A 26,831-nucleotide genomic window follows, 5' to 3' on the forward strand; every position below is an offset into this window, starting at 1 on the left:
GGAGAAGAAACCTGTTATCGGCCTAGATATCTCGATCGGCTAGAGAAACATTTTGGTCTGGAAGATCCGGGTTCGAAATCTGATCGAACGTTTATTTCCTTCTCTCTCTCTGAACTTTACCCTTTACTCGTCTTATTCTCGTTGCCAAAAACGCGCCTTCCGCTTAATAATATCGATGAAGTCAAAGTACGCTAAACGCACGTGTTTCTTCGTCAATTTATTTCTCAAATACTATCGAGATCACACGAGCCGTAACTAACAAGGGGACCTTACAGTCGTGGACGTTGCTTTTGAAACGATAACAGGTACAAGTTATAGTATATTATATTTAAAGTTTGGTACGTACAAAGTAAAAGAATTATTTAAAACTTTACAGAACAGGATTAACGATTTTGATAGTGGACTCGAATACCCACCAAGTTACTTTGTTTCTTTTATTATTTTGAAATGCAATAATATATTTTATTTATTATGTATATATGACATAAATATTGAAACAAAAAATCCTTCAATTTTTTGAAGACTTTTTCAAAACACAGTAGTAAGTGCAGTAGTAAAATAGAATTATATGTCGCATATCTTTTTCTATATTAGCCATCCGTATTAATCATTATCAAATAAATTCTGTATTTGAACTATGCCCGACAATCATAAGCGTCGATACTTACGATACGAATGACTAATATAGAATTTACTTGATAATGACATATAATATTGTTTTACTACTATACGTACTACTGTTTTTTAATATTTATATCATATATTCATAATAAGTAAAATATATTCGTACATTTCAAGATAATAAAACTTAATGAATCATTTTATATACGTTTAAATTTAAAACATACCTCAATTTAGATAATAAAATTTTAAAAATACTGATAACTCTCTTGCAGTAAATAAGAGATTAAAAAATTGACAAACGCAGGCAATTCCTCGTAAAAAAAAATAAGTTGAAAATGAAGAATAGAACTTTCTTGAGACAATCAAGTATCTGTGTGCCCATTTTCTTAAAAATCTACGAGAATTCCGTAAAAAACTTACAGCAAATTAGGTTGCGCTATAATTCAACGAGAACCCATTTCGCCAGTTAAATTGCCACTAACCTCGACTCCGGATCTATCAGAATCTAGTGATAGATAGTTCGAACCTATCGAGCATCACGCTGATCCATCAGAACCCAACGGAAGACGAGACAAGCTAGTTAAACCTCGGTTTGATCCATCGAACGTCAATGAGGAACGATCTACGGAGTCTATTTGTATCCGAGCCCCTAAGCAGTCGTTACAACACGATAACGCGCGAGTCTGATCGTAATCAAAGTGATCAAAACAGATCCATATTCGTTCCTGAGCGGGAACGTAGAGCTTGTTACGACGTCGAAACAGAAGCATTTTTTACGTATTTTTGATACGAGATAAATCGTGAATGTGTACGACTGTTCAGGACGTGGAGAAACTTTGGATGCTCGTGTCTGTATTTTAATAGAAAGCTCTGTTAAAAATCAGAATCGATATCAACCGTCGAAGGAGTAATAAAAGATTGTTGGGTACTCGCGAATCTCAATTTCGCGTGTGATTGCATGCCAGTGGAAAAAGTGGATTTTCCGATGGTTAGAGGCACACAGCGAAACTAATTTTAAATATATCCCTTCAACGTCAGGCGCATGCAAAATTGATGAGGAATGGAAGACGGTATTTTATTGTCCGACAACTTCAGGGACACGAAATGCTATTTGAATTTTCGCGATAGCTTCGACGATCTGCATATTCAGGGACACGTATAACCGCATTTTAGTCGCGTTTCCAAGAAAATCTAACCATTGCATTCGACGAACGAGTGTCGTTGACCAGATGAAACGTTCGACGCGCCAACGATGACGAATAAAAACTAGTTTGCAAGTTTAATTCGCGAAAAAGGTATGTTCGTTTTAAAAAAAAACGACCATAACCGGAGTGTGGGATGAGGCACATTCTGTTGAATGATGTATAAGGTATTCTATGGAAAGTAGACATTTGGGCGAGACTGAAGCGATAAAGCGTCGAATAGCTGTGCGAGACAATTTTCACGTATATTTATTTTTACGAGAATAAAATCTTAAAGGAACTGCGTTTAGCTACATTCTTTGTTTCTACAACTCGATTAAATCCTTTACTGCACGTATAGTATTTGAATCTATCTGAATACAGCACAACTGAACTCGTTTCTAAACGTTAATTCATCCTCATACATAGAGTAATACCATTCGATTTAAAGAAACGAAATTCATCTCGAGCTTTCTGTATCTCTATTTAGAAAAATATACTTAATGTTAGTGAAAGTAATTTCACATTTTTCAACCAGACACAGCATCGATACTCTTCGAGACGTTCTGCCGGGGAACAATGCTTCCGTTTCAATGCAAATTCGCGCGTAAAAAGAAAAGAATCGTGTCACGATTTCTACCTGTAACGAGTTTCTTCTGTTCCTAATACAATTAGTACGAAAGCAGGCAATCTCACTCGATGGCATTCTAGACCAGCATTTTCCAAACGTGCTCCGCGGAAATTCGTAATTAACAACGAATAAAAACAGATAAATTTAATGTCTTCGTAATACTTGACAATATTTTTATTTAGTCGTGGCTTCGGTCGAAAATTATTTTGCACACTGACAAAAAGGAACGAAGAAGCTTGAATGTAAAAAATAATAATAATTTAATTCTAACGCAGGGGGTATGCAAAAAATTTCGAGTTTGAGAAAAACTAGTTTGAACGACGATCGGGAACAGTTCAATATTGTTAAAGAATTCTAGGCCAGTGGTTTCGCTTTCCTGAATAGTCGGCATTTTGGCGCGTTACCTTCAGCGTTGGCCGTACACGCTTACGTAAATTGTAATTTGCGTTAGAACCGCGTAATTTCGTCGTCCGCGTGCACGAATAGTACCCGCCGTGAGTGAATCCGCCGAAGCGACTCCGCGGTTGACTGCACGATGAATATTCATTCGTATCCTCGACGGGTTCCCTAATAATCACGCACAACCGACGCCCGGTAGCATTCTACGACCGAAGGATGTTTACGAAGCAATCGGACGATCGGACAAGCTCCGGATTAGATGTACAATGCGCGTGGATCTCGTTTCCGCACAGTCGATCTCTAAACGAACCGGGTATTATTTGACATTTGCATAAGAATGCAAAAGCTTCTCGCGTTTATCATGTCCGTTGAATTTAAACGACACGATTTTCGATGGGAACGATCGATCGATCGCGCGAAAACCTGTCGCGGTACCGTGTCCTTTTTCTTCTGCTTCGACGATCGAATTACAGGTCGAAGGAGGAGGGATTCGTTCGATACATTGTAAAGAATTCTACGTAGAGAGTGTAATGGGTACAATACTGCTCTGAACTCAAACTCAAATTAATATATTTTATATTTCTACAATGAGAGGCCCTATTTAGTGAAATGCATTTGTTTTGGACAATCGGAAGAATCTAAGCTCTTTTACTAATTCTGTAAAGGATGTAGTATATACAGTAGAGTTTCTATTGTCCGGCATCTGGTTATTTGGAATTCTTCGGTAAATGATACGGATTATATTTCACGGAAACAATGAAGCCACAGACACATGGATCGAGCAGTGACGTTGATAGTAAAAAGTTGACGAATAAAGCGTAGGATTTTATATATTTTACTTTTTACTAATATATTGTATTAATATATTACCCATGGCTGTGTTTATTCAAAATAAAGAAACGAATTTTTAAGAAAAATCGACAGGTAGGAGGTATCTTTCTCGGCGAGAAAAAAAAATTTCAAATCGTTCTGAAAAAATTATTTTTAGTTGCAAGGATCAAATACAATCATTTTTGGTCAATAGACATACCCCCGAATTCCTACGCATTTTCGAGAAAAAAATTCTTTACCGAAAATCTAATGTGAGGCCAGAAATGTTAGCCCAATATTTCATGCGAAACTTTAAAACGTCATAACTCCTGAACGGATTGGCCGATTTTAATGTTTAAAAAAGCAAACTACGCGTATTTTGGTGGAGAATATGTAGAAATCGCAAAAATAGTCGAAAAGTTGATTCTTGACCCCGCAAAATGAGAAAAACCCCATAAAAATGGTCCAATTTTCAAACAACCATAACTCCTACAATAATGAATATATTTCAATGAAACTTTTTTCTGAAGTAGAGCTCATAGGTATCTACAAAAAAGTATTAGACAACTTTTCTGTAGGGCGTCAAACAAAATTACTAAAAATCAGAAACGAGTTTTTAAGAAAAATCGACAGGGGGCAGGTGCTCAAATTTATCGGAGAAAAAAAAAAATTTCAAATCGTTCTAAAAAAATTATTTTTAGTTGCAAGGATCAAATACAATCATTTTTGGTGAATAGACATACCCTCGAAATTCTACGCATTTTCGAGAAAAAAATTCATTACCGAAAATCTAATGTGAGGCCAGAAATGTTAGCCCAATATTTCATGCGAAACTTTAAAACGTCATAACTCCTGAACGGATTGGCCGATTTTAATGTTTAAAAAAGCAAACTACGCGTATTTTGGTGGAGAATATGTACAAATCGCAAAAATAGTCGAAAAGTTGATTCTTGACCCCGCAAAATGAGAAAAACCCCATAAAAATGGTCCAATTTTCAAACAGCCATAACTCCTACAATAATGAATATATTTCAATGAAACTTTTTTCTGAAGTAGAGCTCATAGGTACCTATAAAAAAGTATTAGACAATTTTTCTGTAGGACGTCAAACAAAATTACTAAAAATCAGAAACGAATTCTTAAGAAAAATCGACAGGGGGTAGCTGCTCAAATTTTTCGGAGAAAAAAAAAAATTTCAAATCGTTCTAAAAAAATTATTTTTGGTTCCTGGGGTAAATTACAATCATTTTTGGTTAATACACAAACCCCCGAAATCCTACGCACTTTCGAGAAAAAAATTCATTACCGAAAGTGTAATGTGTAGCCAGAAATGTTTGTGTAATTTCAGTTTCTGTCTCACTTCCTCTTGTATTCATTTCTGTAACCTGTTCATCTATTCGTATACTTCGTCTACGATTATATTCCTCGTTTTTAACACTTTACATGTAGGTATAGTCCAATTATTCGGCAGTGCCCCAGTCCCGAGTATGGCGAATAATCGGAATTTTATTATATTTGTTACACCCTATAGACAGAGGTGATTCTACATGCAACATCAAGGCAAAAAGAAAGTATAACATTTTTTCGTCCGGAGTTTCGTTTTCAAAAAAAAGACCAATACACCAATGCTCGGATAACTGCGAGTGATTTTCGATTGAATAAGTGAACGGTAGTTATCCCCTCCACTGAGAGAGGACTCCCCTCGACACACCACACGAAGCTCAACATCGAATAGTGTAACCTGATCTGGGCTCGAATATCGATGAGACAATACATACATAGTGTATAGTACAAAGATGAAACTTTTTTATTCTTGTTTCTTTTCTTAAATAAAACTTTTACCAATGTATTTGCAAGAGTTTTCCGGTTAAAATAAGACCAAACACGACATAAATTGTTTTTAAGTTACTATTTACAAGTTATCGTGTTTGGTCTTATTGTAATTAGAAAAACCTCACAAATATATTAGGAAAGGTATCGTTAATAAAAAATAAAGAATAAATAAGTCCTTCGTGCTTCCGTAACTAAGAGACTTCGTTCACGTGTTTCTCACAGTTATTTGCTGCATATCTAACTGCATAAAATAAATTAGCAAGTCTAACGGCACACAAAATATAAATTCGATTTTTAAGAAAGGACATTCTATCTCGTCAAACGCGTCTAAAACTTAAATGGCTCCTGACATTTATAATGAAAAAAAACCCAGTACCACGAAGGTGTCAATTATCGTAGTTACTAAAGGAGCAAAGCGGTTAATTTCAGTTATATTTTTATTTCCAACTTGTCGGAGGAAGCGGCGGTCGTATAATAAAACGCACCGTAAAATGTAACCTGCACCGTTCGTGTTCTGTACCATTCTGCGTGTACAGTGTGCGTTCCGTTATACCGAAACGCCATCGGCAATGCTAATGAGGTAAATTGAAGTCACAAATGAGCCGTAAAAGGTCCGGCAATCCTTTCAATAGGGATCTTCTTCGTCTGTTATTTTCCTTTCACCGAACGAAGAAGAATACGACATCGAGTGAAATAAATCCGTGGTCTCGTCGTCTGTCGAGATACCCGACGATCCATGTGCAACAGTTCGTCTTTAAATCTTAGGTACACAAATTCGATTTCGATAAACGCTCGTAAATTTAGAACCAAACGGCGTTTGCGTAACCTGCGTCAAATCGAATCGGAGAATAGGAATGCGACGATCATTACCATTTTGATAAACAAAAAGCACTACCATTCTCGAACAGAATTAACAGATTAAATTTTCCCTTGGTAATGGACGAATTCGATTCGTTGTTGGCAGATAAATGATCGATTCCGGATGCACGGGTGAATGTAAAAGTTCTACCTTGTTAAGGGAAACATTTTCTCGATCATTTGTGAAAAATAAAGGAAAGTTCTCATTGTTCCGACAGCTTCTACAGAATCAAATATTCCTGTTTCGCATCGCGCACGTCGGTCTGATGTAAAAATAACGAGAACACGTCTGGCAACAATAGTATATTTTTCGTCCTTAATCACTACTGTCTGGAATTTTATTTACTCACAAAAGTATCTCTCGGTTTCTTACGTGTGCAGTTCTAAGTACAAACGTTAGACGACTACTTAACAGATTTTTATTTACGGAACAAATGTTATCGTTATTATTCAAAATATACAGTTACTCGTATTCGTACACTATAAATGGAATAAAAGCTTATTTCTTTTGAATCGGGTCGTCATACAATGAAATACTAAATTAAAAATAAAATTTGTTTGGGAAAACACCACGTGTTGTCGATCTGTTTATTGCTTATACTATTTAATTAAATTACTCTATCGGTTTTGTAATTGGGCATTGCCCTTTAATATTGAAATAAAAAAAGAAATTACTTCATGAATAGAGAAGTAACAAAATGTAATAAACCAGATTTAGTAAAAATAAATGGAACAAGTTTCTTTTCATTTATAATTATCCACCATTATAGTGTATGAATACGAGTATATTTAGAACATTTTGAATTAATTAAAAGTAACCAATAATTTTCCTTTAAATTTGCAATATTTATTATTCTATTATTTTATTATATATTATTGCCCTTTAATATCGAAATAAAAAAAGAAACTACTTTATGAATAGAGAAGTAACAAAATGTAATAAACCAGATTTAGTAAAAGTAAATGAAACAAGTTTCTTTTTATTTATAATAAACCACCATTATAGTGCATGAATAGAACATTTTGAATGAATTAAAAGTAACCCTTAATTTTCATTTAAATTTGTAATATTCATTATCCTAACTACATTGTAAGAAACTGTGAATACATTGTTGCAAGGTCCCAATATGAATACATTGTTGTCCCCTATGTATGCTTAAAAAAAAGTCGTACAGAAATCTTTCAAGATAAATATATTTTCTACTGAGGGACCATTGACAAAAATAATCTGGATTCACTAAATACATTTTCCCTGTGTCCTCTTTATGATCCACGAATTTTAATCGTACAGTACGCTTCTCTTTTCGATAAATTCAATAAAGCAGGCTTACCCGTTGACGGTGGTCATTTTATAGACGTTGTCGAAGATGTTTTCCCTCACCGATCGAACGCTCTCGTCTTTCGTATTGTCTTCTACTTCGAGGTTATGGAACTTCAGCGTTCTCGCGTTCAAGAAGTCCGGCTCCTCGGAGTTCATTGTCTGCACTCGAGGGAGTCGCCTTTCGTCGCGAATACGGAAGTCACGGGTGACGGGAAACGGAATACCCTCGAACGTATCTGATCCCAGCCTCTCTCGAGACCCACGATGGCTGAATACGTATTCGATTCACGCGCGTTGTTTTATGCGTTGTAAAGAGCCTCGATGCCGAAGACTCGTCCTGAATTGCGTTCGCGACTCGAGCACTCTGTAGACGAATTTTTCTTCTCTGTTCCCTTCTAACACGCTTACGAAACTGCCATTTTGAAGACCCTCGTTCGGTGGAAAAGAAACGAACATCGAATTTCTATTGTTTCGAAAACAAACTATCCTTCGCGTTAGGCGAATCGAGCGCCACAATGGAGCAGCATCGCCTGAATCGAACGTATCGTAATATCTGAATCTATCGATTAAAAATTTTTAAACCTTCGATGCACTGTGTTACGGTTCCATGCGTATGTTGTTAGTCTCGATAACATATTTGTTTTGTTCGTGTTGGCAAATTAATATCGTTCTATACATTTCGAATATTTCGTTCGTAAATATTAATATTAGTAAAATGATCCTCGATATTGCAAGTCTTTTTCTTGCACTCTTCGTGTTATTAAACCTTGCATTTTCGAAGATGATTGCAAGAGGCACAAAATGCGCGTTGCAGCAATCTTGCACTTTTCGTAGAGTGCAATTTCTATTTTGTCTACATGCGTTGTTCGTTTCGTATCTTCAACGCAGGATAAATGAATATGACAACTTTTACATCATCCATTTTGTCTGTGGGACTATTGCTTCAACCCTTGTGTGACTATTGCCGGAGGCAATATTGTCGGATACATATATTTATTATAAAGAGGATCGAGATCCTAGTTATAATACCAAATTTTCCATCTCCTTCCAGGCTCCCTTACATCCGCAAGTAATAATCCCCAGGTCACATCGCGTGGAGGTTGCTACGAATCGAAACCCGCCTTATACAGGGTGTTCGACCACCCCTGGGAAAAATTTTAATATGAGATTTTAGAGCTCAAAATAAGACGAAAATTAAGAAAACTAATTTGTTGATAGAGGCTTCGTTAACAAGTTATTAATGCTTAAAGTTCCGTCCTTACAGAATTTTTTCTGGAAAGCGGGTAGGATTTCGGGGGTAGGTTTATTCACCAAAAATTATTGTAATTTATCCCTGCAACTAAAAATAATTTTTTTAGAACGATTCGAAATTTTTTAATTTTGTCGAAAAATTTCTGCACATATTGAATTTTTTTTCTCGAAACTGGGTAGGAATTCAAGGAAATGTCTATTGACCAAAAATCATTGTAATTGATCCCTGCAACTAAAAATAATTTTTTTAGAACGATTCGAAATTTTTTAATTTTGTCGAAAAATTTCTGCACATATTGAATTTTTTTTCTCGAAACTGGGTAGGATTTCAAGGACATGTCTATTGACCAAAAATCATTGTAATTGATCCCTGCAACTAAAAATAATTTTTTTAGAACGATTCGAAATTTTTTAATTTTGTCGAAAAATTTGAGCAGCTACCTGTCGATTTTTCTTAAAAATTCCTTTTATGATTTTCAGTAATTTTGTTTGACGTCCTACAGAAAAATTGTCTAATACTTTTTTGTAGGTACCTATGAGCTCTACTTCAGAAAAAAGTTTCATTGAAATATATTCATTATTGTAGGAGTTATGGCTGTTTGAAAATTGGACCATTTTTATGGGGTTTTCCTCATTTTTCGGTGTCAAGGATCAACTTTTCAAATATTTTTGCGATTTGTACATATTCTCCACCAAAATACGCGTAGTTTGCTTTTTGAAACATTAAAATCGGCCAATCCGTTCAGGAGTTATGACGTTTTAAAGTTGGGCTAACATTTCTGGCCTCACATTAGATTTTCGGTAAAGAATTTTTTTCTCGAAAATGCGTAGGAATTCGGGGGTATGTCTAATAACTAAAAATGATTGTAATTGACCCCCGCAACTAAAAATAATTTTTTTAGAACGATTCAAAATTTTTTAATTTCGTCTAAAAAAGTACTTACTCGAATTTTTTTCTCGAAAGTGGATAGGATTTCAAAGGTATGTGTATTCACAAAAAATGATTGTAATTGATCCCTGCAACCAAAAATATTTTTTTCAAAATGATGTGAAATTTTTTAATTTAATTTTTTAATAACTTTTTAACGAAGCCTCAATCGAGAAATTGATATTCTTGATTTTCGTCTTATTTTTGCCTCTAGAATCTCTCATTAAATTTTTTTTACGGGGAGACCGAATATCCTGTATATCTATTTTCTTTTTTTTTTAATTTCATTTTTCTATTTTCTATCTTTTATCATCTCCACTGTAATACTTCCTCTCTTCTACATATGTTTCCACACCTGACCCTGGCAACTAATTTTTCGCTTCCTATACATGGTCGAATATATTGCATTCCTATCTATCTTATTAATTATAAACTATAGACAGACTTGGTTGCAACGATCGTTAAAAGACCGATCAAATTTTCTCGATATAACCAATAAATCCTACTTCTAAAACGTTCTACGGACAAAGCAAAAATCGATTGCAAGACATATAATTAATTGCCTGCGTCCTGAGCAACATGACGCCCAGGCAAGTACCTTGTATGGTCGTGAGAGTGCTACATAAATAAAATTAAATTACCTCAGATCAAATTACACAATCGAAAGAAGTAATTGTAACACTAACATTATATTTAATAGTTATTTAAGGAGCAATAATCGAGTACTTATATGTATTTACATAATTTCTACAAAAATCATCGTCGTTGGGTAGGATCGAATCCTTTCTAATGTTTAGCTAAACCATGATGGAGGTCGCGATGCGGATTTTTCCACTTCACGCCATTTTCATTCTTTTCACAGCAAAACTCGACGCGTGCACAAAAATAAAACGTCCTCTGCCAAATGGTTTTCAACGTTCTCAGGTGACACGTCCAATAAATCATCGCATAGAAGACTACAATTTAGAATTCAGAAAAACGATGATTATACTCGCATTTATGCACGACCAGCAACGTCTAGAATAACTTTTAAAGGAATGAAAAAAACTGTATAATATTTTCCTATTAGAATTCATAAAATAAAACAACGAAAATAGTATTATAAAATTGCGAAGAACCGAACTCTAACGATATTTCCCATGTTTTTACCATTATATAATTTTATTACTGGCAGATTGAATTTCTGCCTCTGTTAAGAATGCTGTGATTCATTGTTGCACACAATGTTGCATTTAAAACGCGAAACACGCGTCCAGCGCCATTATGCGATGGAACTCGTTAAGGTGTCACGATCCACGCGATTCCGACGAAGGAACGTGAATTTTCCGTCTCCGGGGTCACGGGCAACGAGAATACTTTACAATGCGATAATCCTTTCGATTTAAACGCGGCATGCTCGTAAAAAATTTAATGAAACCGGCAACTCCGACCAGCGGGTCGCAATAAACGTTATGAATTTTTCAGCTGATTACGAGAGAGCTCTAAACAAATTATTGTCTTCAGAGAAATCCTTTGTGGGAAAGACAAAGGCTCAGTCATCGTAACACGGATCGATGGGGGAATTATAGTTATAATAATCTCGTTTCATACTGTCTCGTTATTACGTAACCCAATTGCGTTGAAAACATATAATATTTGCTCGAATAAATACGAACAGCTTTCGATTTAATTAGTCGCATTTGAATGAAAGAAGTCTTAATTATTAAGAGTCGATGAGGAACATTAAACTGAGGTCGTAGATAACAACTGATTGGTAGCTTTACTAATTGCATTAGAAATCAATACCGGAGTAATAATTGTTATGTCTGTCGTTAAAGGCACGTTAGACTGCTACGAGTATCAAGAATTCTGATACGACGTTTTCACTATTGTTATTCAAAAACGACTCTTGCAAATTACACCACGCAACGATGAGTTCATCGTACGAACGCCCTTTAAAAACTATTTACCTGCGGCACCCATCGTTTACTCTGTCAAAGATAACGTAGGCGAACTTGCTTGCATGCTCGAATCCTTTGTCTAATGTTTTTTTCCCATTCCAGTAATATTTTGTCGGCGTCAGAACCGCGTTTATTTCGAGTACTTCAATTTCAATGATTACGATATAAGAAAGAAATTATCTACAGAATGCTGGCGAAAGTTACTCGAATATTCCTTTTGGTAAATTGTAAATAGCGCTTTCGAAATTCTTCATGAATTTGCACCGAGACACTAAGAAGAAACATAAATTAATCTACCACGTAAGTGTTGCCATAGAGTTTTCTAATCTTCTAAATATTCAAAATATTTTCCATATGATTATGATTCACGTAGTTACACATACAGGGTGTTCGGTCATCCTTGGAAAAAATTTTAATAGGAGATTCTAGAGGCCAAAATAAGACCAAAATCAAGATTATCAATTTCTCGATTGAGGCTTCGTTAAAAAGTTATTAAAAAATTAAATTGAAAAATTTCAAATCGTTCTAGAAAAATTATTTTTAGTTGCAGGGATCAATTACAATCATTTTTGGTCAATAGACATATCCTCGAAATCCTACCCAGTTTCGAGAAAAAAAATTCAATATGTGCAGAAATTTTTCAACAAAATTAAAAAATTTCGAATCGTTCTAAAAAAATTATTTTTGATTGCAGGGGTCAATTACAATAATTTTTAGTTAGTAGACATAACCCCGAATTCCTAAGCATTTTCGAGAAAAAAATTCTTTACCGAAAATCTAATGTGAGGCCAGAAATGTTAGCCCAAAATTTCATGCGAAACTTTAAAACGTCATAACTCCTGAACGAATTGGCCGATTTTAATGTTTAAAAAAGCAAATTACGCGTATTTTGGTGGAGAATATGTACAAATCGCAAAAATATTCGAAAAGTTGATCCTTCACTCCGTAAAATGAGAAAAACCCCATAAAAATGGTCCAATTTTCAAACAGCCATAACTCCTACAATAGTGAATATATTTCAATAAAACTTTTTTCTGAAGTAGAGCTTATGGGTACCTACAAGAAAGTATTAGACAACTTTTCTGTAGGGAGTCAAACAAAATTACTAAAAATGAAAAAGTAATTTTTAAGAAAAATCGACAAAGGGGGTAGGTGCCTAAATTTTTCGGCGAAATTGAAAAGTTTCAAATCGTTCTGGAAAAATTATTTTCGGTTGCGGGGATCAATTACAATAATTTTTGGTGAATAGACCTACCCCTGAAATCTTACCCGCTTTCTAGAAAAAAATTCAGTAAAAGCGGAACTTTAATCGTTAATAACATTTTAACGAAGCCTCCATCAACAAATTAGTATTCTTGATTTTCATCTTATTTTGGCCTCTAGAATCTCCTATTAAAATTTTTCCCAGGGTTGGCCGAACACCTTTGTAAAAGAATAATAACAAACTGACACCGTTCTTCGAAAAATAATACACTATATTTATTTATTATCTATTACTCGAATAAATTTTTCATTATTTCTGCTAGATAGATTGGGATTGCGTTTCCCTGAAAATGAATCAATTAAAGAGAGAACGGTAAGAGGAAAGTCGCCATTGTTCTTTTCACGTGAATCAGATTTCGTGGAACAAAATATTTCTGGCTGTTGTTTATTTTGATACGTACAATTACATAATGTATCGAGTGGTTTCTCTAAAGAAGAAGTATAGTTTAACGACTCGATCCGTTCGGAATTTTCGACATCATCTACGCATTCGTCTACTGTATCTGATTTAAAAGGCATACAGTACGCATATTAATTATCCTGATACCAAATTGTTCGATTTTGTATTCGAAAAGCATATAGTTTTACGCGCGACCTTCACATTTCTACATATTCAGGCTGTGCCTGCAGTCCTATCATGATTACCAAGGTTAGATGTATTTCGAGTCTACTTACGATTAATTTATTCAACATCAGAAAATAACGATGTCGAAAATTAAATGAAAACCGTACGGTCTAGAGTTGGGCATCAATCCATTAACCCCTTAACGTACGATTTAATTTCAAATAATTTTTCAAGCGTGCACTATTTAATTTTGTTTAAATTTGTTCGTACGAGAAATGGCCACGAGAAAGAATAAATTTGTTTTACGAATACCTCGTGAATGTAAAAATATGTTGATTTTAATAGGTAAGACTTGATGACTAGTAAGTAGTCTCATGATTGCGAAACATGTCATAAAGAATTTGTAACGAGTAATGGCAAGGGGTTAATTTCATTGGAGTAATTAATCGATTGACGGATACAATTGAAAATTTAGTCGTCATAAGTAAGTCGTAATTAATATTTGTCGATTAATGGGATTAATAGCTCATTACTATTTCGATGCAAAATCTAATTATTGATTCAGATTGAAATTAAACTATAACTGATCGAAGAATTGTTCGCTTTGAATCTAATGAAGAAGCTATATTTATACGGAACTATACGAGGAAGATCGCAGCCATTAGCTCATATTATTTGCTATGTAATTAATTATTAAATAATTATATCATACAGTAACAAGCGATAAAATTAATTACATACCAAATAATAATCCCCAGGTCTCACCTCGTGGAGGTTGCTGCGAATGGAGACCCACCCTAGCCTCGCCCCAACCACCCTTCCTTTGGCGAGGAATTCGAATACCTATCTAACAAGAGAGAAACTATCGAGAAGTTAAAAATAAGCTACAAAGGGAGAGTTCTTAAAAGAACTGCCCAATCAACAGATGAAAAACCTAACAAAATATCAATACATGTGAGATGATACACATGTTTCTTAGAAACGAAATTGAAATGTGCAACTGCACGTACGAACTCTGACTAATGAAGAGATCAAAAACCTAACAAAATGTTGATACATGTGAGATAATCCAGCACATATTTTCTAGAAACGAAATTGGAATGTGCAACTGCACGTATGAATCATGATTATTAAAGTACCAATATGTACTTTATTAATTGTTTCTTCATAAATGGGTGCTTTTATTGTGATAGTGCCTAATAAGACACTGAAGTATCCAACCAGAAATGGGCAACTCCACGTATGGACCTTGCATATTAGAATACTAATATGTACCTTAATATTAATCAATCCCACTTAAATTTACGCACACGTTTCGATAGTGTTTAATAAAACGCTGGAGAACGCGTCTTTATCTTATAATCTACATACATTTATATACATTTATACAGTATATACAGTATATACATTTGTACTTATATTCTAACGCAATCTGTAGAAACGAAGAAATACGAGGAAGTATTTTGTTCTTGGTGTCATCATCAATCCCACGATGTTTTTCTAAAACATACACTCATATAGAATAAATATAACTCATATAAAACAAAGAAATATGAAAAGATACTTTCTTTTTGGTGTCTTTGTTAATCCCACGATGATTCCCTGAAACATAAACGCAGACAATAAATAGAATTGTACAAAATATTTCTCTAAGAACGATGAAGTTCGAATCCATTTACTATTTCTAATTTCATTCTTCAACGATTATGTATCCTGTAACAAGAACTTGTTCAATGGATTAATAGCTGAAATGAAAGTGTATTAATGGACACAGAAAAAATTAATTATGTACCGTCAAGATAGACTCATGGTCATCGATTATAGTAAAACTAATATTATAAAATGAATATTTGAACTAAACCTTCCGCGAGCAAAAATTGATATTAAAAAATTTAAAAACATAAATATTACGTAATTGAAACTGAATGAGAAGTTAAATTCGTCTCAGTGTTAAGATAAATACGAAATAGATTGAAAATTTTATTCATTAGTAGATTTTATTTTTCGTTTCGTTTATCAAATAAAAAATTTATCAAGACGCATACATTGCAATAATTATATTTCACTGTATTAAGAAGTAAATTAGCTTCGTATAGAAAAAGCAATAACGAACAAAAATGTCGATTCTACGCGGAAATTAACTCTGAATATGAAATATCAAATTGCAATTTCCATACCCTTTTGATGCAAGCATTCTATATTCTATCAATTAAAACAATGATCGCAAACAAACTTTGATTTATGCAAAGAATACAAAATATTTATAAAAAAATTCACTATTTATAAATAACAATTGGATTGCAAAGGTTATTATATCCCGTAGAAATTACCAACTCTAATAATGAACAATTAGTGATATATATATTTTTTGGAACCATGAATTCAATCTATGATACAATTAATCATAATCTAGCATTTTGAAATGCATCACACATTTGTAATAAAAATATATTCATAAAAATTACAGGTTTTAACACGTTCTAAAAAAGGAAATAATTGGTCTATTTACAACAGTACTTTCAAGCAGTATTTTCATTGACAAATATATAAAGAAAAGATATATTTCAGATAATTAGAATAAACATCCACTCGTCTTAAATTCAAACAACCCGTGAGTGGACCTTTCTTTCGCAACGCTAATTTATAAAATAAAAAAGTATACGCGAGTGATGCTCGTATTTCGTAAAATGAACCACACAGGGTTCCTTTATTAATTAAATCGCGTGCACCAATATTCAATCACACGCAACGCTAATTTTAATAATGATGTTGAGCCATTCAAGGCTTTGTAGAATCCCAGCTTGCTTCATCCTGGTGCAGTGGCCAGCGTTTTGACCAGCTTTTGAGCATTGCATCGCAACTCTAATTAATAAAAAACGCGATAAGTAAAGATCGCAACGCTAATTTATAATAGAAAAATTTCAAACGCGATTTATAACAATAAAAGCAACCGCGAATGATGATATTCGCAACGCTAAGAGCAAACCGATCAGTGCATTCGCAACACTATTCTTAAATAACAATAAAAGTAATCGCGTATGGAATTCGCAACGCTACCCTGAAAAGGAAACGCGAAAAACAGGAATTCGCAACTCTATAAGCAAACGCGATTATTGTATATTCGCAACTCTATCTTTAATGGAAATATATTTATGTTTCGCAACGCTAATGCAAATCGCGTTTTGCCCAAATATGCTGGATCAGGCGCTGGTGGCGTCCATGGTTGATGCAAATAGATATGTAGTAAATAAACTAACTACTTCTAACTACTATTATCTACTGTAGAGTGGCTCATGTGGGGATGAAGTTAGACGTTTTAAATATCGCAACACTATGGGGCAAACAACGCGATAAATCAACAATCGCAACGCTAATTTATAATAAAAAAATTACAAAACGCGGCTTATAACAATAAAAGCAACCGCGAATGGTGATTATTCGCGACACTACCCTGAAAAGCAAACGCGAAAAATAGCAATTCGCAACTCTAATAGCAATCGCGTTTATCAATAATTCGCGACGCTATTTTTAAAGCAAACTCCCGGTTCCTAGGTTTGCATAAAAACAATCGCGAATCGTGTTTAGTCGCAACACTAACATATCAACGCGATAAATATTTATTCGCAACTCTACGACCAAACGCAAGCATTGTATATTATTCGCAACTCTAACTTTAATCAGGGGAATCATGGTACATGTACGTACACATGTACTGGCCACGAACTAACTACTTCTAATACTACAGTTGGGGTTGAATTTGGGCATTGAAAGTATCGCAACGCTAATAAAACAATCGCACGATAAATCAAGATCGCAACGCTAATTTATAATATGAAAATTGCAAACGCGGTTGACATCCATTATATGTATAAAAGAGTAAAAAAGCAACGCGAATCGTGATTATTCGCAACACTACCTTGAAAAGCAAACGCGAAAAATAGTAATTTGCAACTCTACGAGCAATCGCGTTTATTAATCAGTCGCAACGCTATTTTTAAGCAAACATTCAGTACCTAAGTTTGCATGAAAACAATCGCGAATTGTGTCAAGTCGCAACACTACCCTAAAAAGGCAACGCGAAAAATAACAATTCGCAACTCTACAAGCAAACGCGATTATTGCATATTCGCAACTCTATGTATATCACAAACGCGAGTTGCCCTGATGGCTGGCATGTATGGTGCAATCATGTACCAGGTACATGCATACGTGAGCCAGCCAAAAGAACACAGGGGAGTGATGGCTGGCATGTATGGTGCAATCATGTACAAAGTACATGCATACGTGAGCCAGCCAGAAAAACAAACTAACTACAACTACAGACGAGTTAAGTGACAAAATAGTAATAGAAATGACTTTCCATCCTCATTCGAGGATGAAGATGAAAAGCCATTTGTTGTAGCCCACTCTTGAAACAGTTTGTCAGGGCCTTTTCAGCTCATTGAGAGCCTTTTCTTTCTTCGGCGGTCCTGCCGAAGCCTGAAACTTACTTAAAACTTGGCTCGAGATTTTGTGCAATACGTAGTCTTCCAACAATATACGAATTGTTGGTCGAGCATACGTGGTGAATCTCGAGGGGGACGAGCGTTTCGTAAGGGACCTAATCACGACCGCGAGCGCGAGAGAGCGACTTTAAGAGTCGCGCGATTCGAAGAGTCGAAAATAAAGCTGAAACAAACAGCATACACCGTTTGAATCAGCAAGATTTCTACTCTCGAAATCGTAACTACAGGAACAGAACTGCCACGCGAAAACGCGCCTACCCGAATAACTAATGTGGACAGTCCTGCCCTGACCCTACCTACTTAGATTAAGTACACACACACCAGAAAGCTACCTACCTACCTAACCCTGTATTTAAAAAATTGCAAAACTCATTTTCGCAAACAAACACTCCACGGTCCTCATTCTCAATGTCCGGGCGCGACCTAAACTAGAGAGGACTCCCCGGGGTTCCTCCGACACCCGGACATAACACTCCATTCATACTCTAAATGTACATACCAGTTTCTGAAATCGACTGACAAAGACTAGTGTCCATTGCGTATTTTTATTATATACATAAATATTTGTATAGAACGTTTTAATATATGGAATCTAGTCTTTAATAAAATATATTGTATGGATGTATCATTATGGAAGATTGAAAAATATTAAGATTGAAATCCATTAAGATCAACAACTTTCAAATAAGTGGTAAATTGAAATTTGATATTATTATTGGTAAAAATCTAATGTTATAAAATTCTGTATGTAAAGTACAATTATAGAAATATCTGAAACGACGCACTTCCGCAACCTAACCACAACACACACATGTGGACAGTACGTCGCGCACGATTCACTAACCAATGTCAGTCGTCGATACATTATTATAAATTGTTATAATCTAAGTCATCGTGCCCGTTGCCTTCGCTCATGCAAGTAGCACCTGGGCATGTGCATGAACTTGGGCAACGAACACGGAAAAATTAGTCTGAAAATCCTGACTAGAAAAACTGGTTAATAGCTAAACAGTATTTCGTATTTAATATTTAGTTAAAATGACTCGACTTGTTATGTCTGATATAGCAACAGCAAAAGAAGTTAATATTGAAAAATACTATTATTCAAAAAGCTGTTATAATTGAAATTTAATTATTTAAAATGAAAGACTTTAATTAAGATTTCATGATAAAATAATTTACTTTAAAAATTGAAATGAATTCATTAAATTGTTATTCAAAATATTCAATTATCCTTGGTCGATTCTGTCGTCAAAGTAAATTTTTAAAAAGGTGAAGTTAATGTAAAATGCATGTTACTTTGACTCAAAAATCGACCTGTCGCGAAATGCCTTCTTGCACGTTAAATACATCATACGATGTATTAATTAAGTAAACGGTCAATATTTAATGATTTATATTAATGTTGTAAATATTATTGTACAAAGTCATATTAATTATCATTCATATTCTACTCGATCATATAATAAATATAATGTGAAAACATTATATTAATTCACTTTCTACTCAATCATATAATTCATATAAAGTTAATAAAAATATTTCATATATTTTATAAAAATTGTGTTATATATATTTATAGAAATTTTATAATGATCATAATGTGTAATATTCATTTGTAATATTAAGAAACGCGAGTGCAAGAAGACCCTAAAACCTGCTCTAAAAAATATAACAATTGATGTTACTACTCACGGGTATTGAAAATACCCGTGGTCACTAACTCGTCAAAAATACTAAGTATACAACTGGTCACCCGTGTTGATTCGGATCTCTCATCCTACAACATGGTTGGGGACCAGAGGAACACAAACAACATGCAACTCACTAGTGATGACTGCAAATCATCGGTCATCCCTCAGTCAGCATGGTCCTGCTGGTTAGGTTCAGGCCCAGGATTAGGTCCAGGATCAGGTCCAGATACTGTAAGAAGAATGCAAGAAAACAATTAGAATCTATTGTTAAAATTATAGAGATTTTTAATTAACAAATTTCAAAGTATAAATTTATACTTACGTTATTCGCTTGTGGTCCATCGCCCGATACCCCCCGGGTACTGCTACTGGTTTCCAGGATGAGATCCAGAGACTGTAAGAAAACTGTAAGAAAACAATTAGAATTTATTGTTAAAATTCTAGAGATTTTTAATTAAAAATTTGAAAGTATAAATTTATACTTACATTGTTTGCTCGTGGAGCATCGCCCAATAGTCCTCTTCAGTGATGCACTGACTCTAATTCCGGTAACGAGGAGTTTAAATTTCAAATTGAAAAAATAATTACTTTGAATAGAAAGTATTAAATTAGATTACCGCGACCGAAGGTTGAAATCGGCGAACAAATGATTCTATTATCGCGATTCAGAAAACAAGAAGAGCCACGATGCTCTGGAAGTAATGTAATATTGCGTAGGAAATACTGCTTCTATTCTCGCGTTTGCCTAACACCGTGAACGACAACGTACTCGGGGTCACTTTGCCTCGAGAAACAAACTTGTTGCTACGCGCGATCACTGAATCTACCGGCCACATTGCGCGCGGCCAACAAATTTCCTGGAAAGAAAAGAGCTGAAAAGAAAAGGACAGGATGGAAGAAACACAACAAGCACACCTGTGCTTAGCCTACTGGTTTTCTTTTCTCTTCTTACTAAAGTTCGTCAACAGAAATACTGCTTTACTTAATACTACTGTATACATAGGTTGCCACGTAAAAGTTCAATGCCACGAAGGCGAAATATTCTCAATCAATGAGAATTTCAACGATAAAATATTATCTAGGAAAATAATTACGTACAAGTAATTATTCAATTTATAAATATCACCAATTTTCACAGTTACAGTTGTAGGAATGATTATATTTATTTTATCGAATGTTTGAATATATCGTAATTTTTATAAATATTTAGAAATTTGCGAAAATTAAAATTCGTTAATTATTGAATAGCATATTCCAACTACGTAGTTTCTACGTTTTCTTAAACCTGTATCGAAATATCTATGCAAATTGCAATTACAACAATTCATTCAGACAGAATTATAAACAATCAATTTAATAAATAATACTCGCCATCAGAACACAGTTAAATATAAACCATTCCAATTTACTGTTATTTACATAACAATAATTTGCCACTTAATCGAAATCGATTGTAAAGGAAATTAAAAAATGATTTATTATTTATATTTCAACATTGATATATCGTGCTTACGAAAAATAAAAACTCGGTAAAAAGATATAAATATACAAAAAAAAATATATATATGTCATTTATTATAATAATAAATATTAAATGTTACCAATCCTTGTTAGTCCATTTGAAATTGGCGCAGTTTACATGTTTCCAAGTGTCATGGCGTCTGCGTGCCAGTTACTTCTTGTATTCGAATTCCAATCGGAGACTGAAACAGAAATAAAATACAAATTAAACTCAAATACGTTATAGCAAACGTGCCTAATCATGATTAAACAATGCCTGAACTTGAAATAATATGTATGAAATACGTAATTTCGTTTAGAGAGATACAGTGAATCGACGCCGGTTAGATATCGAAGAAAACGCGCGAAACCCGATTCAGGTTTTGTCACAATTCTGACTCAATTTATAGTAGAAATGTATTAATTCTAAACGAAAGCACTGTTAGACAGTAAATGGGAGTAATAATGAGAAGGAAATATCAACAGGTTAGAAATACGTACCTTGTTGATCGCGAAATGCCGACACGTCTTGACACGTCTTACTAGACCAATTTTCATAGCACGAATGACGACCCCTCGCTGTACCCAGCAACGCTCGCGAATTAGTTGGAGGGGTGGGGGAAGCTTCGATGTCTCGCGAAGCTTATACATATTTCGAAAAGGAATTCATTGACTTCGAATTCCAATAAAAGACTCTAACAGGAACAAAATGAAAACGCATTAAAGTATATGAACGATTATTATAATTAAGTAACGATTACATCCTAACCATATTCCAAGAGATCGTAATTAAATTCAGCGAGACATGTTAATAATTAACACCGGTCGAGTGTTAGAGAAAATTTATAATTAATATCAAACGAAGGCACCGTTAGAGTGTAATAGAGAGTAATAATGGTGATTCGAAGCGTTTAGATATCGATAAATGAAACGTATGTACCGTATTAGTCGAGAAATTGCCGATACGTTCGATTGCGCCAAAATCCACGGAACGAATGACAACGACCTCGTACCATTAGCAGCGACATCGCGAATTAAGCGGTAGGTTGGGGAAAAGGTTCAACGTCTCTGATACTCGATGTTTTTCCGAAGAAACTCTTAGGCCTGGAATTTCGAACGATAACGGCGATCCAGGGTGCCTCAGGTAGAAATTTCGACGTCTTGCGACGTGACCGGCATTGACAAGTTTTTCTTTCGTTTGTTTATTTTCCGTGGAAGTGTTTTCCCGGGATTACCGACTTTCCCGGAACTATGCCCAACGCTCATCTCTTATTACCGAAAGTACAAGGTCAGTGTCACGAAATAATAACGTTCATAATAACTGAGAATATTCGCAAAGTATAGTAAAACATTACACATAATAAATATAGAATAAGTCTTCTAATATAAAACTGCCTAGTTCATCATGTACATTGTTGATGCTATTACATTAGACACGTATCACAAATGAATTGAAATACGAACTTGATAGGATCTAGTAAAAGTCACTACAGCTGTTGCCCCGTCAACACTAATTCAGTAAATAGTTCCTCAACTGACCGTCATACATGAGAAGAGGACGCTAAAATCAGCTCTGAATTTTTAGGTCGGTATAACAGTCAATTTGAACCACGAAAGTCCGTAAAGAGTAAGATCTGCTCGTATACCTCATCTGCGTTAAAAGATTTACCGACAAAGAACGCGGCAATGCAACTGCCATCTTGTATAGCTTTCCTAAGTTACACCGATTACCACATGTTCATACATTAATAGTAAATATTTCAGAGGTTGTTTTTCATCAAGCCACAGGCGAGGTATAAATAAACACTTTAAAAATATATAAAGCACCATGGCAGCAAATCCAAATTTGACTGATATGACGGAGGAAGACGCGGCTGATCTGCAGTTTCCGAAAGGTATGTTTCGTTTATAAAGTAAAGGAACAAGTAGGAGTTTCACGACTGTTTCTAACCTCAATTTGATGACGTTTGTCAAAAATTCGTTTGTAACATTTCACGTTTAACGACAAATATAACGCGTCAAGAACGACTTGTATTTGATTGTGCGGCATGGCCTAAGGTAACGATTTTCCTCTTTCAGACTGCTCATCGAGTAGAACAGAAATGATCGAGTATGACGTAGAACTCGACGTGACAGTCGTGAAGGATGAAATCATTACTTCAGACCCAACATGCCGCGTATGCAAATCTATTTTGACGGAACCGTACATTCGTTGTGCTGTATGTAATAACACGGAATTGTGTCCCTCTTGTTTCTCCAGTGGATCTGAAATCGGCGATCATAAAAACGATCATGATTATATTATCATAAAGAATGAGTTTCCTTTGATTATTGGAAGCGGTTGGACAGCAAAGCAAGAATTAGAATTTTTAGATATAATACAGGAATGTGGTTTTGGCAATTGGGTAGATATGTCGAAAAGAATGCAAGGAAAATCGGCAGATGAATGTAAAAATCATTACCTTCAATATTATATTGATAATCAATCTTTACCAGGATTACCAAAAATCAAAGAAACGGAAACAAGTTTGTTCTATTCTGAGCCTACTCCCTATTTGTACAAATTACAAGATTTGGAAGAACCACCTCGGTTTGCATCTAATACTCTTAATTGTAAGCTTTTGGCTGGGTATAATCCAGCAAGGTCGGATTTTGAAGTAAATTTTGATAATCATGCAGAATTGTTAATTTCTGACTTGAACTATGACGAATTTGATACAAATGATGGTAGTTATGGATTAGGTAAAGCATTACAAATAGCTATAGTCCAAGCATATAATAATAGATTGAAAGAACGTATGAGAAGAAGAAAAATTATACGCAATCATGGTTTGATAGCATTTAGAAGAACTATATCATGGATACAAAGATATGAATGTACAATAACTAGAACACTTGCTGAAAGATTATTAATTTTCATGCAATTACTGGGTGGTATAGAGTTTGACTATTTCATGGAAGGTCTACATCGTACTGGAGAACTTAAGAATTATTTGAACAAATTATTTGAATTTCGTAGGAATGGTTTAAAGCATTTCCACAGTGTTCTGATGTTTCAAAAATTAAGTAAACTTAGACAAGAAAATGAAAGGGAAAGAAAACAATACTTGAATAATCCTGAATATAGTTGGAAGTCTATATTACCTGGTTGCAATATTAACTCTAATACTTCGATATCAAATACGATTTCACAACGAAAATCGGCGCCGCCTCTTAGTATTAAAGGTCTTCCCGGGTATGAGAAACTTAACTCTGCTGAAAAAGAACTTTGTTCAGTTACGCGTATAGTACCTGCTAATTACCTTGATTTTAAACAACTTCTGATAGGGGAAAATAAAAAGAATGGTTATCTTAGGTTGGCACAAGCTAGGGTTCTACTTAAAATTGATGTAAATAAAACGCGTAAAATATACGATTTTCTTACAGAAAAAGGATACATAAATAAACCAAATCAATGATATATGCTTCAGTAATATAGCAGAAATGTACAAATTTTATAAACACTTTATATTTTGTGAGTACTGCCGGAATTGTGATATTACATATTAAGATTTATTTTTTAAATTCTTAACCAAGTTTAAGAATTGAAAAAATCGACTGAAAATAAAGTGAGTATACATGATAGTGTGGAAATAATACGGTAACTAATAAAATAACGCGCATTTTAATACATAAAATATGTGTAAATATATATGTGATATATTATTTATGCTTTATACAATTTTTAATGATAGGATAAGATGTATTTTATAACAAATCACGTAAATAAAATATGTTTCAAAATGTTTAAATGGATATATTTAATAAAAAAAAACCACCCTCCGATAATTTTAAATAATAGCTAAAATATTTTTCATCGAACTAATGATACTAGTTTTGTTTCTTTTTCTTTAGAATTTGAAAATGCAGAGACATTATTAATCTCGGAAGTATCGATGTTATTGGAACACAGAAAAGCGCAAAATGAGTCCGCCGAAGAAGAACAAGAATTCTCCGAAGTTTTTATGAAGAGCTTAACTTATACAAATCGATTTCGTCGTTTTAAAAACAAAGAAACCATCGCAGCAGTTAGAAGGTAAGCTTTATATTCAAGCGTAAGAACTTTTATAACGAATAAAAACTTCGTGCGCTGGAAAAAATTACACTATTAAGTATGACATTTCTAACGATCACTTATAATAATTTCTTTGTTCTAGTTTGCTTATACAGAAAAAACTTCATAAATTTGAACTAGCATCCCTCGCGAATCTTTGCCCTGAGACACCGGAAGAAGCAAAAGCATTAATCCCCAGTCTAGAAGGACGTTTAGAAGACGAAGAACTTAGAACGATATTAGACGATATACAAACCAAACGATCTCTACAATATTAAAAGAAACAATTCTTTGATAAATGACTGTGATCATTTTATATATCTTTCAATAAAACTTTACCTTCTTATAGTTGTGTGAATATAAAATAAACCCCATTTAATGCTGTTTCGTTATACGTACAGTGGCAGAGATGCCAGATTCAGCACCCGGTGCCTTACTCACACATACCAGATCACGCGTACGTAAGCTCGTAGAGTTTCGGAAAGTCGACAAAGGCAAACTGACACATGCCCTCTTTTTCAATTATTCCGAAGCTGCCCAAAGTAATTTCGGACCGCCTCGTGGGAGTCGAGAGAGAAAGGCTCACATTTGCCTTCTCGCTCTTAACAACTGAAATCCGACCTCCCGTCTACGGCATACGATTTGGAATCTCGACTGCCCAGGTATTTTTACTTGCCTTTCCTAGAGTTCATTACTGAACTCTGCAAATTACTCCTGGTTTCTATTTGCCTCTGATGACCTCCGATGACCAGTGCTGACAAAAGTACAGAACTCCCGACAACTTTTGACACCATACAGCGACTGTTACTGACTGCTCCTAATTACTGCTTGCCTCTGTTGGACTCTGCTGACCATCGCTTATATTTCTAACAACCTATAACGATTACTATTGACTTCTGCTAACCTCTGTTGGTCTTTGCTGATCTCTGTCAGCGCGTGCTTGTCTCTGCTGAACTTTCCTGGCCTCTGCCGAACGCTACTGACCACTGCAGGTATTTCTGATAATATATAACGATTAATACTTACTACTGCATGACCCTACAAGTCTCTGCTTGCCTTTGCAGGTTTCTGCTTGCCTGTGCATGCCTTTGCTGGTCTCTGCTGAACACTGCTGACTACCCCTGATGCTTCTGACATCTTACACCAATTACTACATGCTACTGTTCGCTCTTGCTGATCTCTGATTGCCACTGCATGCCTCTGCTCATCTCTGATGACCGCTACTGACCACCCCTGATGCTTTTGACAACATATAACGCTTACTATTTGCTACTATTCGCCCCTGGTGATCTCTGCTTGCTACTGCTGGTCTTGGCTGACCACCGTATATATTTCTGACAACGTATTACGATTACTACTGACTTCTGCCAGCCTTTGCCCATCTCTGCTTACCGCTGTTGACCACTCCTGACACTTGTGACAATGTATAACGATT

General features: G+C 34.8%; 1 protein-coding gene across 3 annotated transcripts; it reads left to right on the forward strand.

Annotated features, from left to right (window-relative positions):
- Positions 1 to 22,894: 22,894 nt before the first annotated feature.
- Ada2a (Transcriptional adapter 2A) lies at positions 22,895 to 25,742 on the forward strand. Of its 3 annotated transcripts, none has more exons than XM_076784402.1 (3): positions 22,895 to 23,198; positions 23,383 to 23,480; positions 23,564 to 25,149. In XM_076784402.1, the coding sequence occupies exons 2-3, from the start codon at positions 23,449 to 23,451 to the stop codon at positions 24,759 to 24,761; spliced, it is 1,230 nt and encodes a 409-aa protein (XP_076640517.1). In that variant the 5' UTR covers positions 22,895 to 23,198; positions 23,383 to 23,448; the 3' UTR covers positions 24,762 to 25,149. The 3 variants fall into 3 exon arrangements, with proteins under 3 accessions (XP_076640517.1, XP_076640516.1, XP_076640518.1); XM_076784403.1 differs by lacking the exons at positions 23,383 to 23,480; positions 23,564 to 25,149 and adding exons at positions 25,198 to 25,378; positions 25,500 to 25,742 and having other exon boundaries at positions 22,936 to 23,198; XM_076784401.1 differs by having other exon boundaries at positions 23,383 to 25,150.
- Positions 25,743 to 26,831: the final 1,089 nt, after the last annotated feature.

The sequence above is a fragment of the Colletes latitarsis genome, chromosome 3 (genome assembly GCF_051014445.1).
Source record: "Colletes latitarsis isolate SP2378_abdomen chromosome 3, iyColLati1, whole genome shotgun sequence".
Lineage (NCBI taxonomy): Eukaryota > Metazoa > Arthropoda > Insecta > Hymenoptera > Colletidae > Colletes > Colletes latitarsis.

Excerpts from the sequence above, each read along its gene's own strand:
- Ada2a (XM_076784401.1), top strand. The coding sequence starts at position 23,132 with ATGGCAGCAAATCCAAATTTGACTGATATGACGGAGGAAGACGCGGCT. Across the intron at positions 23,199-23,382 it reads TGATCTGCAGTTTCCGAAAG|ACTGCTCATCGAGTAGAACA; the intron begins GTATGTTTCGTT and ends TTCCTCTTTCAG.